We start from the raw sequence: 19,367 nt of genomic DNA on the forward strand, positions 1-19,367 counted from the left end.
AAAAACTTGACCCCCTGAACCCCAAATTCACAGACCCCCAAAACCCCCCCAAAAAAATCCCCCCACCGTCTCCATCCGAGCTCCTTTATTGGGGCTTCCAGAGAATTTCGGGGGCCCCCCCCAGGATTTCGGGGGCTCCCCGAGGATTTTGGGGGTTCGGGGGTGCCCGGGGGGGTCTGGGGGTGCCCCCCCCCGCCTCAGACGAAGGTGAGGTGGCGCTCGGGGGGGACCCCGTACCCCGATTTGTGCCCCTCGAAGAGCTCGTCGAGCTTCTCCAGGTAGCGGCGGTGCCAAAGCTCCACCTCCTCCTCCGACGGGTTTGGGCTCCGCGGCAGCACCAGGGGGGACCCCACTTTTTTGGGGGGGGACAAAGGGGGGGTGCCGGTACCCGGGGGAACCCAAAAGTTCGGTTAAGGGGGGTCCCGTGGGAACCAGAAGGCTGGGAAGTCTGGGAATCTTCTCCCCCCCCCCCACTGTAATTTTTCCCACCTTAAAGAGAGGGGAGGGGAAAGGGGGGAGAGAGGGGAACCCCCAAAATTTTGGGGGGGACAAAGGGGGGTCCCGGGTACCCGGGGGAACCCCCAAAGTTCGGTTAAGGGGGTTCCCGTGGGAACCAGAAGTCTGGGAAGTCTGGGAATCTTCCCCCCCCTTCCCCTCCCTCCATAACTTGTCCCATCTTAAAAGGGGCGGGGGGAGAGGGAAAAAGGGAGGGGGGGGAACCCCCAAAATTTTGGGGGGGACAAAGGGGGGTCCCGGGTACTCGGGGGAACCCCCAAAGTTCGGTTAAGGGGGGTCCCGTGGGAACCAGAAGTCTGGGAATCCTCCCCCCCCCCTTCCCCTCCCCAACTTGTCCCACCTTAAAAGGAGGAGGGGGGGAAGGGAAAAAGGGGGAGGGGATCCCCCAAAATTTAAGGGGGTGTGTGGGACACTCCCCTCGTTTGGGATTGAGGGGTTCAGGGGGGTCCCCGACCCGTCTGTAGCCCCAAAATCACCCCCCAACCCCTCCCACCCCGGGTGGATTTGGGATATTTGGGATTCCCCCCCCCCCCGCCCCCCTCGGGGTGATTTGGGCGTGAATTTTGGGGGTCCCCGGGTGATTTTGGGGTGTCCCCCCATTTCCCAGGAGTTCATTGACCAATTGAGGGGGTTCAGGGGTCCCCCCATCCCATTTACACCCCCAAACCACCCCCCCAAATCCTTATAGGATCGATTTGGGATCCCTCCCACCCCCGGGGCTGATTTTGGGGTGAATTTTTGGGGTGTCCCCCCTCCCATTTTTGGGGTTCAGATGTTCACAACCCAAGATGAATTTAGGGGGTTCAGGGGTCCCCCCCATCCCATTTACACCCCAAATCCTTATAGGATCGATTTGGGATTCCCACCCCCCCCCCCCCGGGGCTGATTTTGGGGTTGAATTTTTGAGGTGTCCCCCCCATTTTTGGGGTGTCCCCCCCCCATTTTCGGGGCTCACCGACGGTGTGGATGGGCCGGCGGAAGGGGAGGAGCCCCGAAGCTGTACTGGAAGACCCCCCGGGCGTGGAAAAGGGGGAGCGCGACCCCCCAAAATCCGCTGGAGCCGAACCTGGAAGCGGCGGAGCCGCGAGCCGGGAGGGTTCGGGACCTGCCGGAACAGCTCGTTCTCCCCAAAACTGAACACGGGCACCAGGGGGGTCCCTGGGGGGGGAGGGAGGCAGGGGAAAAGTTGGGGGGACCCCAGGATCGAGGGGAACCCCCCAAAAAAAATCCTGACACCCCCCCGCCCCTTCCCCAATCCCGAGATTCCCGGGGGTCGGGAGGGGCCAAAATGGGAATTCTCGAGTCCCCAAGGGGAGCGGGGGGGGGCCAGTAGGGGGCGCTGAGCTGTTGGGGGGGGACCCTAAAATTGGGGGGGGATCCCAAAATTTAGGGGGGACCCCCCAGATGGGGTGGGGATCTCCCAAATCCCGAGATTTCCAGGGATTTCCTGCTGGGAAAAGCTCCTGATCTCCGAGGGAAAACAGAGAGTGGGGGGGCCAGTAAGGGGCGCTGAGCTGTTGGGGGGGACCCCAAAATTGGGGGGCACCCCTGGATTGGGGGGAAACCCCGAAATGGGGTGGGGATCCCCCCAAATCCCGAGATTTCCAGGGATTCCCTGCTGGGAAAAGCTCGTTCTCCCCATAGGAAAACAGGGACTGGGGGGGGGCCAGTAGGGGGCGCTGAGCTGTTTGGGGGGACCCTAAAATTGGGGGGGGATCCCAAAATTTAGGGGGGACCCCCAAATGGGGTGGGGACATCCCAAAATCCCAAGATTTCCAGGGATTTCCTGCTGGGAAAAGCTCGTTGTCTCCAGGGACCCCAAATCCACCCAAAACCCCTCCCAGACCCCCAAATCCCCCCCAAACCCCCTCCCAGCCCCCCAAACCCCTCTCAGATCCCCCTCAACCCCCCCCCAGCCCCCTCAAACCCTCCCCAAATCCCCCCCCAAACCCCCTCACGGTCCCCCAAACTCCCCCAAAATCCCCCCCCGAGCCCACCCGTGGCGGAGGACGAGGTGCACGAAGCCCCCCTCAAGCCCCCCAAAACGCCCCCAAATCCCCCCCAAATCCCCTCCCAGCCCCCCAGATCCCCCCCAAACCCCCTCTCAGCCCCCCAAACCCCTCTCAGATCCCCCCAAACCCCCTCCCAAACACCCGAAATCCCCCCATTTAAGACCCCAAATCCCCCCCAAACCCCCTCCAGCCCCCCCCAAACCCCCCCAAATCCCCCCCCCGAGTCCATCCCTGTCAGAGGGTGAGGGTGCACGAAGCCCCCCCATGCCCCCCCAAAAAGCCCCCAAATCCCCCCCAAACCCCCTCCCAGCCCCCCAGATCCCCCCCAAACCCCTTCCCACCCCCCCAAATCCCCTCCAGCCCCCCCAAAATCCCACCCGTGCGGAGGGCGAGGCGCACGAATCCCTTCCTGCGCAGGAGCTGCAGGCGGAGCCCCCCCGGGTGGGCGTCCAAGGCCTCGGGGGGCCCCCCCAGGGGCGATGACGGCCACGTGGCCCCCCTTTTTTTTGGCTCAGGAGGTGCTCCAGGCTCGAGGCCTCCGAGGAAACCAGCCCTGGGGGGGGGAAAACACCCCCAAAATTAGGGGGAGACGCCCCATCCCAAAATTAGGGGGGAGACACCCCAAAATTAGGGGTCAGACACCCCCAAAATAAGGGAGAAACACCCCCAAAATTAGAGGGGAGACACTCCCAAAATTAGGGAGAAACACCCCAAAATTGGGGAGAAACACCCAAAAATTAGGGGGAGAAACACCCCAAAATTGGGGAGAAACACCCAAAAATTAGGGAGGAGACAACCCCAACATTAGGGGAGAAACACCCAAAAATTAGGGGGAGAAACACCCCAAAATTGGGGAGAAACACCCAAAAATTAAGGGAGAAACGCCCCCCAAATTAGGGGGGAGACACCCCCAAAATTAGGGGAGAAACACCCCAAAATTAGGGGGAGAAACACCCCAAAATTAGAGGGGAAACACCCCCAAAATCGGGCTCCTGGAGGATCCACGGATTTGGGGACAAACTCGGGGATTTCGGGGCTGCCCTCCCCCCCAAATTTTGGGGGTGCCCCTCCTAAATTTCGGGGTGCCCCCACCCCCGCCCATCAGAGAGTCCCAGAATTGGGGTCCTGGGGGGGATTTGGGGTCCGGGAACCCCCAAAATCGGGCTCCTGGGGCACCCACGGATTTGGGGACAAACTCGGGGATTTCGGGGCTGCCCCCCCCGCAAATTTTGGGGTGTCCCCCCCCTCACACCCCCCATCATTTAGTCCCGGAAGAGGGGAGGGGGGACACCCCAAAATCGGGCTCCTGGGGGGGAATTTGGGGTCTGGGGACCCCTAAAATCGGGGTCCACGGATTTGGGGACAAACTCAAGGATTTCGGGGCTGCTCCCCCCAAATTTTGGGGTGTCCCCCCCTCACACCCCCCCATCATTTAGTCCCAGAAGAGGGGAGGGGGGACACCCCAAAACCGGGCTCCTGGGGGGGAATTTGGGGGTCTGGGGACCCCTAAAATCGGGGTCCACGGATTTGGGGACAAACTCGGGGATTTCGGGGCTGCCCCCCCCAAATTTTGGGGTGTCCCCCCCTCACCCCCGGCCATGAGGTAGTCCCGGAAGATGGTCAGGAGGGGAGGGGACCCCCAAAATCGGGGTCCTGGGGGGGATTTGGGGTCCTGGGGGGGCTCCAGGGATTTGGGGACAAACTCAAGGATTTCGGGGCTGCCCCCCCCCAAATTTTGGGGTGTCCCCCCCTCACCCCCGGCCATGAGGTAGTCCCGGAAGAGGGGGAGGCGGAACCAGCAGGGCAGGGTGAGGAGGTGGGGGCTGAGCCCCGGGAAGAGCCCCCCAAACCCCGTGGCCTCGGTGCAGAAATTCCCGAAGGCTCCGGCGGCCAAAACGCCGTGGGGGTGAAACCCGAACACGTAATTCCGGCCGGGATCCAACTCCGCCGTCCGGAGCAGCTGGAATTTTATCGGGGAAGGAAAGGGAGAAAAGGAAAAAAAAAACGGGATTGGGGGGAGGGATTGGGGAGAGGTAAAAAAAAACAGGGAGAAGGCACGAAATTGGCGTCGAATTCCTTAAAGATCTTGTGGGATGAGAGCAAAACCTAAAATATCCCCAAAAAATGAGACCCCCAAAAGGTTCCTGAGACCTCACCGAAAATGTGAGACCCCCCAAAAGGCTCCTGAGATCCCCAAAAATCCCCTTGGGATCCCCAAAACCCTCCTGAGATCCCCAAAATCCCCCGGAGACCCCCCAAATCCCCCGGAGACCCCCCCAAAAACCCTCTCAAGGACCCCCAAAACTCTCCTGAGACTCCTCCAAAATCCCTTTGAGATCCCCAAAATCCCCCTGAGACCCCCCCAAAACCCTCCTGAGATCCCAAAAATCCCCTTGGGATCCCAAAACCCTCCTGAGACCCCCAAAATCCCCCGGAGACCCCAAAAATCCCCCGGAGACCCCCCCAAATCCCCCCAAACCGCCTCCTCAAACCCTTCCAGGGACCCCCCCAAATCCCCCCTAAACCCCCCCAAATCTCCGCCCCCCCCAAAGCCCCCCCATGGACCCCCCCAAAGCCCCCCCACGGACCCCCAATTCCCCCCCAATCCCCCCAAAACCCCTCCTCCCCAAACCCTTCCAGGGACCCACCAAATCCCCCCTAAATTCCCCCCAAAACACCCCTAACCCCCCCCCCCCAAGCCCCCCATGGGCCCCCCCCAAAGCCCCCCCATAGACCCCCAATCCCCCCAAAACCCCTCCTCCCCAAACCCTTCCAGGGACCCCCCAAATCCCCCCTAAACCCCCCCCAAAACCCCCCTAACCCCCCCAAATCCCCCCTTCCCTCCTCCCCCCTCCCCTCAGGCCCACCGAGATGGGGAAGTAATCCCGGAAGTGGTGCCAGAGCGTCCACCCGCGCACCCAGGGCGAAGGGCGCCCCCCGCGGCGGGGCGTGTCGCGGTCCGCCAGCAGCCAGAGCCCGTAGAGCAGCGCCGGGAGCCAGAGCGGCCCCCGCAGCGCCAGCACGAACAGAACCGTGCACAGCTGGCCTGGGGAGGGGGGTCCCGGCACCCCGGGGGGGGGTCACAGGGAGACCCCCGCCCGGGCTACGCGACGCCCCAGGAACCGAGTTTCCGGGGGTCTCCGTTTTCGCGCAGCGCCCCGAAAACCCCCAGGGGGAAAAGCGGAATTCGCGTCCGAATAAAAGGAGCCGGGTGGCCGGGAAGGGGGGGGGCACGTGGACCCCCCCCCGGGGCTAAAGACCCCCTCAGACACCCCGGTTTTTGGGGTCTCCGTTTTCCCCGCAGCGCCCCAAAAACCCCCTCCGTGAGGGGGGGTTGGATGTGCTTCATCCAGCATCACTCCAAGGGACCCCCCCCCCCCCGGCGTCGCGGGGGGGGCTCAGGGGGCTTTAGGGGACCCCCCCACCCCGTTACCCCCCTCATCCCGTAGCCCCACCCCCACCCCCCCCCAGGGCTACGGACCCCCCTTTTTGGGGTCTCCATTGCCCCCCCAGCACCCCAAAATCCCTCGGGGGGGGGTGTGAGAACATTGACAGCCCTTCCCGAAAGAACCCGGGGGGGCTTCGGGGGGTAAAAAGGGGTCAGGGAGGGGGTCAGGGGGGGGGTTTGGGGACCTCAGGGGACGCAGGGGGGTTTAGGGGACCCCCCCGGACCCCCCCTCCGAGCGCTCACCGAGGAGGAGGAAGGAGAAAACCCACTGGAGCACCGCGAAGGTCTGGAGGCGGCGGCGGAGGGGGAGGCGGAGGGGGGCGAAACGGAGGGGGGGCATCGCCGGGGGGGGGGGGGTTGGGGGGGTCCTGGGGGGGTTTTAGGGGGGTCCTGGGAGCAGGGGAGTGGGTTTGGGGGGGTTACTGGGAGAGGGAACGGGGGACTGGGGGGCTACTGGGAGCAGGGGAGGGGTTTGGGGGGTTACTGGGAGAGGGGGGTGGGTCTGGGGGGGTCCGGAGGGGGGTTTTGGGGGGTCCTGGGGGGGTTTGAGGGGGTCCCGGGGTCTTGGGAGGCGGTTGGGGGGGTACTGGGAAGAGGGGAGTGGGTTTTGGGGGGTTACTGGGAGAGGGAACAGGGGGATTGGGGGGTTACTGGGAGCGGGAGGGGGTTACTGGGAGAAGGGGGTGGGTTTGGGGGGGGTTACTGGGAGCTGGGGGGGGTCACTGGGAGGGGGGAGGAGGGGGTTCGGGAGGTTACTGGGAGCTGCTGGGTTTAATGGGGGGGTTACTGGGAGCTACTGGGTTTGAGGGGGTGGTTACTGGGAGCTGCTGGGTTTGAGGGGGGGGTGAGTTACTGGGAGCCGCTGGTTTTAACTGGGGGGCGGCCCCGCCCCCTCCCCTGGGGGGGGGGGTTGGGCAATGTCGGGGTTGTGCAAATTGGGGGGGGCAAAGGGGACGGGTTGTGAAACTGGGAGGCACTGGGAGGGCACTGGGAGGGGAGTGGGGGGCACTGGGAGGGCACTGGGAGGGGGGTGGGGGCCACTGGGAGAGACTGGGAGGGATTGGAGGCACTGGGGGCACTGGGAGGGGACTGGAAGGGACTGGGAGGGCACTGGGAGGGGAGTGGGGGGCACTGGAGGGACTGGGAAGGCACTGGGAGGGGAGTGGGGGGCACTGGGAGGGCACTGGGAGGGGAGTGGGGGGCACTGGGAGGGGGAATGGGTGGCACTGGAGGGACTGGGAAGGCACTGGGGGGGGAGTGGGGGGCACTGGGGGGCACTGGGAGGGGAGTGGGAGGCACTGGGGGGCACTGGGATGTACTGGAGGGCACTGGGGACCCTCCCCCTTTGTCCCTACACCCGACACAGAACTGGGATAAACTGGGATGAACTGGGAGTTTATTGGGGTTACTGGGAGGGGGGGGACAGGAGGTACAACTGGGACCCCCCCGGGGACATTGGGGGGGAAACCTCCCCACCCACCCCCCCCGAGGGGTCCTGGGACACTTTGGGGACCCCCAGAGATATTTTGGGGAACCCCAGGTCCCCATGGAGGGTCCTGGGACCCTTTGGGGACATTTTGGGGACCCCCAGAGATATTTTGGGGACCCCCAGAGACACTTTGGGGACCCCCAGGTCCCCATGGAGGGTCCTGGGACACTTTGGGGACATTTTGGGGACCCCCAGAGATATTTTGGGGACCCCCAGGTCCCCGTGGAGGGTTCTGGGACACTTTGGGGACCCCCCCAGGCCACCCCTGTGTCCCCAGGGAGGGTCCTGGGACCCTTTGGGGACATTTTGGGGACCCCCAACTCACCCTTTGTCCCCACGGAGAGACCCCAGGAGCATTTGGGGACAATTTGGGGACTCGCTGGGGACCCCCAGATCCCCCTTTGCCCCTTCAGAGAGACCCCTGGAGCATTTGGGGACCCTTTGGGGACCCCCAGCTGACCCTTTGCCCCTATGGAGAGACCCCAGGACCCCTTGGGGACCCCCAGATCCCCCTGTGTCCCCACAAAGAGACCCCAGGACCCCTTGGGGACCCCCAGATCCCCCAGTGTCCCCACAGAAAGACCCCGGGACCCTTTAGGGACCCCCTGGGGACCCTTTGGTGACCCCAAGACTCCCTTTTTCCCCACAGAGAGACCCCAGGACCCCTTGGGGACCCCCTGGGGACCCCCAGCTCCCCCTGTGTCCCCACGGAGAGACCCCAGGACCCTTTTGGGGACCCCCCAGCTGACCCTTTGCCCCTATGGAGAGACCCCAGGACCCCTTGGGGACCCCCAGCTCCCCCTGTGTCCCCACAGAAAGACCCCAGGACCCCTTGGGGACCCCCAGATTCCCCTGTGTCCCCACAAAGAGACCCCAGGACCCTTTTGGGGACCCCCAGATCCCCCTGTGTCCCCAGGGAGAGACCCCAGGACCCCTCGGGGACCCCCTGGGGACCCTTTGGTGACCCCAAGACTCCCTTTTTCCCCACAGAGAGACCCCAGGACCCCTTGGTGACCCCCTGGGGACCCCCAGCTCCCCCTGTGTCCCCACGGAGAGACCCCAGGACCCTTTTGGGGACCCCCCAGCTGACCCTTTGCCCCTATGGAGAGACCCCAGGACCCCTCGGTGACCCCCTGGGGACCCCAAGACCCCCAGTGTCCCCACGGAGACACCCCAGGACCCTTTGGTGACCCCCTGGGGACACTTTGATGAGCCCAAGACCCCCTTTTTCCCCACGGAGAGACCCCAGGACCCTTTAGGGACACTTTGGTGACCCCAAGACCCCCTAGTGTCCCCACGGAGAGACCCCAGGACCCTTTGGTGACCCCCTGGGGACACTTCGGTGACCCCCAGACCCCCCTTTTTCCCCACGGAGAGACCCCAGGACCCCTTTGGGGACCCCCCGGTGACCCCCCCCGGGGGTGTCACTGCCCGGCCTGGGGGTCCTGCGCCGCCGCCCCCCCCCCCGTTGGGGGCTTTGTTGCTGTTGTTGTTGTTGCTGTTGCCGTTTTGGGGCGGGGGCGGGGGCGGGGGTGGCCCTTGGGGACTGTCCCCAAGCTCCGCCTTGGGCGTGGCCGCGGGGGAGGCGGCGGGGGCCGACGGGGACAGCTGCGGGGCCACCACGGGGGGGGCGGCGGCGGCGGCGGCCGTGGCGACCCCGGGGGGCGGCGGGGTGGCCCCGGGGGGGGTGGGCGCGGCGGGGGCGGCCTTGGTGTCCCCTTTGGCGTCCCCCCCTCCTGCCGCGGGGGGCAGGGACACCACGATGTACTTCTGCACGGTGGCGGCGCTGGTGGCACTGGTGGCGCTGGTGGCGCTGGGGGGGTTGCAGCTGGACACCAGTTTGACCAGCGGCTGCACGCTGGGCACCGTCGTGGTGACCGGGGAGGTGGCCGTGGGGGCGGGGGAGGTGCTCAGGGTGATCACCTGGGGGGGGGGGGGGACGGACACACACGGTGACGTCGGTGTGTCACCTCCTCGTCCCCCCCGTGTCCCCCCAATGTCCCCAATGTGGTCTCTTTGTCCCCTCCCGTGCCCTCCCCCCCCGTTGTCCCCGAGTGCCCTCCGTTGTCCCTGATGTCCCCTCCTTGTCCCCTCCATTCACGGATGTCCCCTCCTTGTCCCCTGAGTGTCCCTTCCATTGTCCTCCATGTCCCCCCATGTCCCCTCAGTGTCCCCTCCAGTGTCCCTGTGTCCCTCCCTTGTCTCTCCTTTGTCCCCTGTCCCCCCCAGTGTCCCCTGTCCCCCCCACTGTCCCCCCCACTGTCCCCTGTCCCCTCCCAGTGTCACCAGTGTCCCCCCCAGTGTCCCCAGTGCCCCCAGTGTCCCCTGTCCCCCCCGTGTCCCCACTGTCCCCTGTCCCCTGTCCCCCCCAGTGTCCCCACTGTCCCCTGTCCCCCCCAGTGTCCCCCCCAGTGTCCCCTGTCCCCCCCGTGTCCCCACTGTCCCCTGTCCCCCCCAGTGACCCCCCGTGTCCCCACTGTCCCCTGTCCCCCCCAGTGACCCCCCGTGTCCTCACTGTCCCCTGTCCCCCCCAGTGTCCCCCCCAGTGTCCCCCCCACTGCCCCTGTCCCCCGCAGTGTCCCTCCCGTTGTCCCCTGTCCCCCCCACTGTCCCCTGGCCCCCCCAGTGTCCCCACTCTCCCCTGTCCCCCCCCACTGTCCCCCCCGTTGTCCCCAGTGTCCCCCCCAGTGTCCCCTGTCCCCCCCACTATCCCCTGTCCCCCCCCCAGTGTCCCCTGTCCCCCCCACTATCCCCTGTCCCCCCCCAGTGTCCCCTGTCCCCCCCACTGTCCCCAGTGTCCCCCCCAGTGTCCCCTGTCCCCCCAGTGTCCCCTGTCCCCCCCACTGTCCCCTGTCCCCCCAGTGTCCCCTGTCCCCCCAGTGTCCCCTGTCCCCCCCACTGTCCCCTGTCCCCCCAGTGTCCCCTGTCCCCCCCAGTGTCCCCTGTCCCCCCCACTGTCCCCAGTGTCCCCCCCAGTGTCCCCTGTCCCCCCACTGTCCCCTCCCCCCCACTGTCCCCTGTCCCCCCAGTGTCCCCTGTCCCCCCCAGTGTCCCCCCCGTTGTCCCCAGTACCTGCTGGGGGGCACTGCTGGCCGAGGACATGAGACAGGGGTCCACTGGGGGGCCAGGCGGACAGTGGGGGGGTCGGGCGCCAGTGGGGGACAGGGGACACTGGGGGGGACACGGGGACAGTGGGCGGGCACAGGGGACACCTGGTGGGGGACAGGGGCCCCTGGGGGGCCAGGGGCCAGTGGGGCGGGACAGGGGTCACTGGGGGGGGCGAGGCTGCGGGGACAGAGGGACACGGTTAGGGGGGACAGAGGGACATGGGGGGGACACAGAGGGACATGGGGACAGGGTCAGCGTGGGGCGAGGCTGTGGGGACAGAGGGACACGGTTAGGGGGGACAGAGGGACATGGGGGGACATGGGGGGGACACAGAGGGACATGGGGGGACACAGGGGGACATGGGGGGACATGGGGACAGGGTCAGCGTGGGGCGAGGCTGTGGGGACAGAGGGACACGGTTAGGGGGGACAGAGGGACATGGGGGGGATATGGGGGGGACATGGGGGGGACATGGGGACAGGGTCAGCGTGGGGCGAGGCTGTGGGGACAGAGGGACACGGTTAGGGGGGACAGAGGGACATGGGGGGACATGGGGGGGACACAGAGGGACATGGGGGGACACAGGGGGACATGGGGGGGACATGGGGACAGGGTCAGTGTGGGGCGAGGCTGTGGGGACAGAGGGACACGGTTAGGGGGGACAGGGGGACATGGGGGGGACATGGGGGAGACATGGGGGGGACATGGGGGGGACATGGGGGGACACAGAGGGACATGGGGACAGGGTCAGCGTGGGGCGAGGCTGCAGGGACAGAGGGACACGGTTAGGGGGGACAGGGGGACATGGGGGGACATGGGGGGGACACAGAGGGACATGGGGGGACACAGAGGGACACGGTTAGGGGACACAGAGGGACATGGGGGGACATGGGGGGGACATGGGGGGGACATGGGGACAGGGTCAGCATCGGGCGAGGCTGCAGGGACAGAGGGACACGGTTAGGGGGGACAGAGGGACATGGGGGGACATGGGGGGACACAGAGGGACATGGGGACAGGGTCAGCGTGGGGCGAGGCTGTGGGGACAGAGGGACACGGTTAGAGGGGACAGAGGGACATGGGGGGACATGGGGGGGACACAGAGGGACATGGGAGGACACAGGGGGACATGGGGGGACATGGGGACAGGGTCAGCGTGGGGTGAGGCTGCGGGGACAGAGGGACACGGTTAGGGGGGACAGAGGGACATGGGGGGACATGGGGGGGACACAGAGGGACATGGGGGGACACAGGGGGACATGGGGGGACATGGGGACAGGGTCAGTGTGGGGCGAGGCTGTGGGGACAGAGGGACACGGTTAGGGGGGCCAGAGGGACATGGGGGGACATGGGGGGGGACACAGAGGGACATGGGGGGACACGGGGGGACATGGGGGGGACATGGGGACAGGGTCAGCGTGGGGCGAGGCTGCGGGGACAGAGGGACACGGTTAGGGGGGACAGGGGGACATGGGGGGGACATGGGGGAGACATGGGGGGGACATGGGGGAACACAGAGGGACATGGGGACAGGGTCAGCGTGGGGCGAGGCTGTGGGGACAGAGGGACATGGTTATGGGGGGACAGAGGGACATGGGGGGACATGGGGGGGACACAGGGGACATGGTTAGAGGGGACAGAGGGACATGAGGGGACAGGGGGACATGGGGACAGAGGGACACGGTTAGGGGGACAGAGGGACACGGTTAGGGGGACAGAGGGACATGGGGGGACAGGGGGACACGGTTAGAGGGGACAGGGGGACATGGGGGGACACAGAGGGACATGGTTAGGGGGGACATGGGGGGCACAGAGGGACATGGGGACACAGAGGGACACGGTTAGGGGGGACAGGGGGACATGGAGGGGACATGGGGGGGACATGGGGACAGGGTCAGCATCGGGTGAGGCTGTGGGGACAGAGGGACACAGGGACATGGGGGGACACAGAGGGACATGGGGACGGGACATCCCCTCAGTGTCCCCTCTCACCTGGGTGATGCTCAGGGTGGTCCTGTTGACCTGCAGGGCCCCTGTGCCCCCCGTGTGTCCCCATCCCAAATGTTCTCAATGTCCCCCACATCCCCCATCCCCCCGATGTCCCCAACCCCCCCGATGTCCCTAATGTCCCCCAGGTGTCCCCCCTCACCTGGGTGATGGTCAGGGTGGTCCTGTTGACCTGCTGGGCCTGCAGGGCCGCCTGTGCTCGGGCCTTCACCACGTGGGAGCAGAGGAGCCCCCCCAGGTACCCGAAATCCCCCCGGTACGACTCGGGGCTGTCGGGGGGCGGCCGGGCCTTGGCCAGCACGGGGGCACAGTGCTTCTGTGGGGACAGCAGGGGACATTGGGGACAGTAGGGGACATCAGGGGAGATCAGAGGACACCCCCAGCACGGGGGCACAGTGCTTCTGTGGGGACATTGGGGACAGCAGGGACATTGGGGACACCCCCAGCACGGGGGCACAGTGCTTCTGTGGGGACATTGGGGACAGCAGGGACATTGGGGACACCCCCAGCACGGGGGCACAGTGCTTCTGTGGGGACAGCAGGGGACATTGGGGACAGCAGGGGACATTGGGGACATCAGGGGACATTGGGGACAGCAGGGACATTGGGGACATCAGGGGACACCCCCAGCACCCTGGTGTCCCCTTAGTGTCCCCAGTGTCCCCAAGATGTCCCCAAGGTGTCCCCCCAGTGTCCCCAGTCCCCCCATTGTCCCCAAGGTGTCCCCAAGGTGTCCCCAGTGTCCCCCCAGTGTCCCCAGTCCCCCCAGTGTCCCCAAGGTGTCCCCAGTCCCCCCCAGTGCCCCCAGTCTGACCAGCAGCAGGGTCTGGATATGGTCAGCCCCGATGCTGTCTCTGTGTGTCCCCAGTGTCCCCAAGATGTCCCCAAGGTGTCCCCAGTCCCCCCCAGTGCCCCCAGTCTGACCAGCAGCAGGGTCTGGACGTGGTCGGCCCCAATGCTGTCCCTGTGTCCCCAAGGTGTCCCCAGTGCCCCCAGTCCCCCCCAGTGCCCCCAGTCTGACCAGCAGCAGGGTCTGGACGTGGTCGGCCCCGATGCGGTCGATGTTGCTGACCACGGGCCCTTCCAGAATGTTCCGCACCCGCTCGCCCTCGGCCGGGAGCCGCGGCAGGATCAGGGTCTTGATCACCTGGGGGGACAGTGGGGACACTGGGGGGATGTTGGGGACATTGGGGGGACATTGGGGGAATGTTGGGGACACTGGGGGGATGTTGGGGACACTGGGGGGATGTTGGGGGGATGTTGGGGACACTGGGGGGATGTTGGGGACGTTGGGGGGATGTTGGGGACACTGGGGGGATGTTGGGGACATTGGGGACGTTGGGGACACTGGGGGGATATTGGGGACACTGGGGGGATGTTGGGGACACTGGGGACGTTGGGGGGACACCAAGGGACACAGTGGGGTGGACGGGGGGCTGAGGGAGGGGACGTGAGTGACACTGGGGGGGGACAGGGTGACCCAGAGGTGACACTGGGGGGGGACAGGGTGACCCAGAGGTGACAGTGAGGGCTGAGCAGGAGATGACACGGGTGACACTGGGGGTGGCAGGGAGGTGACACTGGGGGGTGACCCAGAGGTGACACTGGGGGTGACCTGGAGATGACACTGAGGGGTGACAGGGAGGTGACACAGGATGACCCAGGGACACAGAGGTGACCCAGGGGTGACAGGGAGGTGACACTGGGGTGACAGGTGACCCAGGGTGACCCAGGGACACTGAGGTGACCCTGAGGTGACAGGGAGGTGACCCAGGGTGACCCAGGGACACAGAGGTGGCACTGGGGGTGCCAGGGAGGTGCCAGGGGTGGCCCAGGTGCCACTCACGTCGTGGGTGACAGGGGGGGTGACACAGAGTGACCCAGGGACACTGAGGTGACCCTGAGGTGACAGGGAGGTGACCCAGGGTGACTCAGGGACACTGAGGTGACCCTGAGGTGACAGGAAGGTGACCCAGGGTGACCCAGGGACACTGAGGGGACACTGGGGGTGACACTGAGGTGCCAGGGGTGTCACTCACGTCGTGGCCGAGCTCCGCCAGCCCCGCGATGGAGCCGTACCGGGTGGTCCAGGGGGTCTTGTCGTCCACCCAGCTCTGGGGGGGCACGGGGGGGAGATGTGGGGCTCACCCACAGCCCAGCCCACCCCAGAGCCCACCCCAAACCCCACATCCCACCCTGGTGAAGGTCTTGGTGATGCAGGACTGGATGTTGTTGGTGGTGGTGCTGAAGTTCCACCTCCACCCCACCCCATCTCCATCCCATTCCCATTCCCACACTCCCAGCCTCATTCCCACCCCATATCCCATTCCCAGCCCCCTTCCCACCCCATACCCCATTCCCAGCCCCGTTCCCACCTTGGTGAAGGTCTTAGTGACACAGGACTGGATGTTGGTGGTGCTGGTGCTGAAGTTCCACCTCCACCCCACCCCATCTCCATCCCATTCCCATTCCCACACTCCCAGCCTCATTCCCACCCCATATCCCATTCCCAGCCCCATTCCCAGCCCCAAATCCCGTTCCCAGCCCCGTTCCCACCTTGGTGAAGGTCTTGGTGATGCGGGACTGGATGTTGTTGGTGGTGGTGCTGAAGTTCTTGCACACCTGGGCCACGAGCCGGGCGGCGAAGTCGCGCAGGGCCCAGTGATTGTCCACGTCGGGCCGGAGGCAGAGCTGGCGGCTCACGATGCACGTCATCACTGCTGGGATCAGCTCGTGCAGCTGGGGACATTTAGGGACATTTAGGGACATTTGGGGACACTTGGGGGACATTTTGGGGACACCCCAGGCCAGCCCCGGAGGCAGAGCTGGCGGCTCACGATGCACGTCATCACTGCTGGGATCAGCTCGTGCAGCTGGGGACATTTAGGGACATTTGGGGACATTTGGGGACACTTTGGGGACACCCCAGGCCAGCCCCACGGGCAGAGCTGGCGGCTCACGATGCACGTCATCACCGCCGGGATCAGCTCGTGCAGCTGGGGACATTTAGGGACATTTGGGGACACCAGGGGACATTTGGGGACATTTAGAGACATTTGGGGACACCTGGGGGACACCTGGGGAATCCAGGGGACACCTGGGGACACCTGGGGACACTTGGGGACACCTGAGGACACCTGGGGTCACCTAGGACATTTGGGGACAGTTGGGGACACCTGAGACTCTTGGGGACACTTGGGGCCACCTGGAGACATGTGAGACACTTGGGACCACCTGGACCACTTGGGGGACACCTGGGGACATTTGGGGACACCAGGGGACACCTGGGGACACTTTGGGGACACCCCAGGCCAGCCCCACGGGCAGAGCTGGCGGCTCACGATGCACGTCATCACCGCCGGGATCAGCTCGTGCAGCTGGGGACATTTAGGGACATTTGGGGACACTTTAGGGACACCAGGGGACACTTGGGGACATTTAGAGACATTTGGGGACACCAGGGGACACCTGGGGACACTTTGGGGACACTTGGGGACATGCAGGGACACTTTGGGGACACCCCAACTGGTGGCTCACGATGCACATCATCACTGCCGGGATCAGCTCGTGCAGCTGGGGGGACCAGGGGACATTTGGGGACACTTTGGGGACACTGGGGGACACCTGGGGACACTTGGGGACACCTGGGACACCTGGGGACACTTTGGGGACACCAGGGGACACCTGGGGACACTTTGGGGACACTTTGGGGACACCCCAGGCCAGCCCCACGGGCAGAGCTGGCGGCTCACGATGCACGTCATCACCGCCAGGATCAGCTCGTGCAGCTGGGGGGACCAGGGGACACTTGGGGACATTTAGGGACACCAGGGGACACTTGGGGACATTTAGAGACATTTGGGGACACCAGGGGACACCTGGGGACACTTTGGGGACACCTGGGACACGGGGGGGACACCTGGGGACACTTTGGGGACACCTAGGACACTTGGGGACACCTGAGGAATCCAGGGGACACCTGGGGGACAGTTGGGGACACCAGGGGACACCTGGGGACACGTGGGGGGCACCTGGGACACCTGGGGACACAAGGGAGACACAGGGCAGTGCTGGGGGGTCCTGGGGGATTCTGGGGAGTCCCAGAGGTGACAGGGAGGTGACAATGAGGTGACAATGAGGTGACAATGAGGTGACAGAAGGTGCCAGTGCCCCCCACTCCCATATTTCTCCAGGTACAGGGTGGGGTTGTCCATCAGGGACAGGGGGGGACATGGGGGTGACAGGAGAGTTCTGGGTGGTCCCATAGATGACAGGGAGGTCCCAGAGGTGACAATGAGGTGACAATGAGGTGCCAACGAGGTGCCAGTGCCCCCCACTCACATATTTCTCCAGGTACAGGGTGGGGTTGTTCATCAGGGACAGGGAGGGACAGAAGAGTTCTGGGGAGTTCCAGGGGTGACAGGAGAGTTCTGGGGGGTCCCAGAGGTGACAGGGGGGTCCCAAAGGTGACAATGAGGTGACAATGAGGTGACAATGAGGTGACAAAGAGGTGCCAGTGCCACCCACTCACATATTTCTCCAGGTACAGGGTGGGGTTTTCCATCAGGGACATGGGGGTGACAGGAGAGTTCTGGGTGGTCCCAGAGGTGACAGGGGGGTCCCAAAGGTGACAATGAGGTGACAGGGAGGTGACAGGAGGTGACAGAAGGTGCCAGTGCCCCCCACTCACGTATTTCTCCAGGTACAGGGTGGGGTTGTCCATCAGGGCCTTCACCATCCTCATGAGGTAGATGAGCAGGGCCAGGTTGTTCTGCACCACGTTCACCCTCACCTGGGGGGGCACAAAGGGGGGGCACAGCTTTGGGGACACCTCCCTGCATTTTGGGACACCCCCCCGGGTTTGGGGACCCCTCCCCAGGTTTTGGGGACAACCCCCTGGGTTTTGGGGACACCCCCCTGGGTTTGGGGACAGCCCTGAGTTTGGGGACACCCCCAGGTTTGGGGACACCCACAGGTTTGGGGACACCCCTCTGGGTTTTGGGGACACCCTCGGGTTTGGGACACCCCCAGGTTTGGGGACAAGCCCCTGGGTTTTGGGGACACCCCCGGGTTTGGGGACCCCCCTGGGTTTGGGGACACCCCCTGGGTTTTGGGGACACCCCTGGGTTTTGGGGACAACCCCGGGTTTTGGGGACCCCCCTGGGTTTGGGGACACCCCCCAGGTTTGGGGACCCCCCCTGGGTTTTGGGGACACCCCCGGGTTTGGGGACACCCCCCTGGGGTTTTGGGGACACTCCCCTGGTTTTTGGGTACACCCTTGGATTTGGGGACACCCGCCTGGGTTTGGGGACACTCTTGGCTTTGGGGACACCCCCCTGGGTTTGGGGACCCCCCCCTGGGTTTTGGGGACCCCCCTGGGTTTGGGGACACCCCCCAGGTTTGGGGACACCCCCCTGGGTTTTGGGGACCCCCCTGGGTTTGGGGACACCTCTCTGGGTTTTGGGGACACCCCCGGGTTTGGGGACACCCCCCTGGGTTTGGGGACACTCTTGGCTTTGGGGACACCCCCCCTGGGTTTTGGGGACCCCTCCCCAGGTTTTGGGGACCCCCCTGGACTCACCCCCTCGGAGATGAAGGTGCTGAACCGGGCAGCATCTGGTAGAGCCCGGGGTCGGTGGCGATGCTCTGCAGGGCCTCCTGGGGGGACAGGGGGGACATTGGGGGACATTTGGGGACATTGGGGGACACCCCCAGGGACAGGGGGACACCTCTGGGAGGCAGGGGGGGGTTTGGGGTGCCCTGGGCAGGTTTTGGGGTCACTCACAGCCCGTTTGGCCTCGCAGGACCCCACGCAGGCCTCGAGGGTCTCTTTGTAGGGCGAGATTGGGATGGATTTGGGGGCCCTGGAAGAGTTTTGGGTTTTTTTTGAAGGGATTTTGGGGTCAGGGGGGTTTTGGGGTGCCCTGGGGATGATTTTGGGGGTCCCCTGGGGGTTTTGGGGTCATTCACAGCCTGTTTGGCCTCGCAGGACCCCTCACAGGCCTCGGGGATCTCTTTGTAGGGCGAGATTGGGATTGGATTTGGGGGGCCTGGGAAGAGTTTTGGGGTTTTTTTGAAGGATTTTTGGGGGTCAGGGGGGTTTTGGGGTGCCCAGAATCGTTTTTTGGGGGTCCCAGGAGGGTTTTGGGGTCACTCACAGCCCGTTTGGGCCTCGCAGGACCCCACGCAGGCCTCGGTGATCTCTTTGTAGTAGAGCTGCTGCTCCACCGACAGCTCGTGGACGCTGCGGGGCTTCAGCCTCAGGGGGGGCCCCTCCAGCAGGGGGGGCTTCTTGTCCTTCCCTGGGGGGTCCCCAAAAATCACAGACCCCCCCCGGGCACCCCCAAATCCCCACTGACCCCCCAAATCTCACTGACCCCCCCCCAAACCCCACTAATCCCCCAAAACCCCTCCAGACACCCCAAAACACCATCGACCCTCTAAAACCCCCCTGACCCCCCCCACTACAGGGGGGGCTTCTTGTCCTTCCCTGGCGGGTCCCCAAAAATCACAGACCCCCCCCTGGGCACCCCCAAATCCCCACTGACCCCCCAAATCTCACTGACCCCCCCCCAAACCCCACTAATCCCCCAAAACCCCTCCAGACACCCCAAAACCCCCTCCTATCCCCCCCAAACCCCTTCCCAGCCCCCCCAAACCCCTCACATCTCCCCCTAACCCCCTCCTGTCCCCCAAACCCCCTCCCAGCCCCCCCAAACCCCTTCCCAGCCCCCCCCAACCCCCTCCCAGCCCCCCCAAACCCCCTCCTGTCCCCCCTAAACCCCCT

General features: G+C 65.3%; 2 protein-coding genes across 2 annotated transcripts; both read right to left on the reverse strand.

Moving 5' to 3' along the window:
* Nucleotides 1–70: 70 nt before the first annotated feature.
* Nucleotides 71–6,316, reverse strand: LOC127465740 (2-acylglycerol O-acyltransferase 2-A-like). The gene is given in 10 exon segments (XM_051776270.1): nt 71–352; nt 1,472–1,508; nt 1,510–1,560; nt 1,562–1,674; nt 2,906–2,990; nt 2,992–3,036; nt 3,038–3,081; nt 4,284–4,488; nt 5,396–5,574; nt 6,220–6,316. Coding segments are annotated over 10 exon segments (1,011 nt in total). The 3' UTR covers nt 71–197.
* A 528-nt stretch (nt 6,317–6,844) lies between these two features.
* TAF6 (TATA-box binding protein associated factor 6) lies at nt 6,845–18,907 on the reverse strand (the record flags this gene model as incomplete). Its single annotated transcript, XM_051776271.1, is given in 13 exon segments — nt 6,845–6,873; nt 8,971–9,388; nt 10,538–10,636; nt 11,473–11,610; nt 12,723–12,896; nt 13,602–13,727; nt 14,620–14,694; nt 15,137–15,319; nt 17,271–17,372; nt 18,162–18,187; nt 18,190–18,238; nt 18,366–18,377; nt 18,752–18,907. Coding segments are annotated over 13 exon segments (1,587 nt in total), but the record flags the coding sequence as incomplete, so codon positions are not given.
* Nucleotides 18,908–19,367: the final 460 nt, after the last annotated feature.

This window comes from Manacus candei, unplaced genomic scaffold, assembly GCF_025592945.1.
Source record: "Manacus candei isolate 608988 ecotype Guabito, Panama unplaced genomic scaffold, ASM2559294v1 h1tg000479l, whole genome shotgun sequence".
Lineage (NCBI taxonomy): Eukaryota > Metazoa > Chordata > Aves > Passeriformes > Pipridae > Manacus > Manacus candei.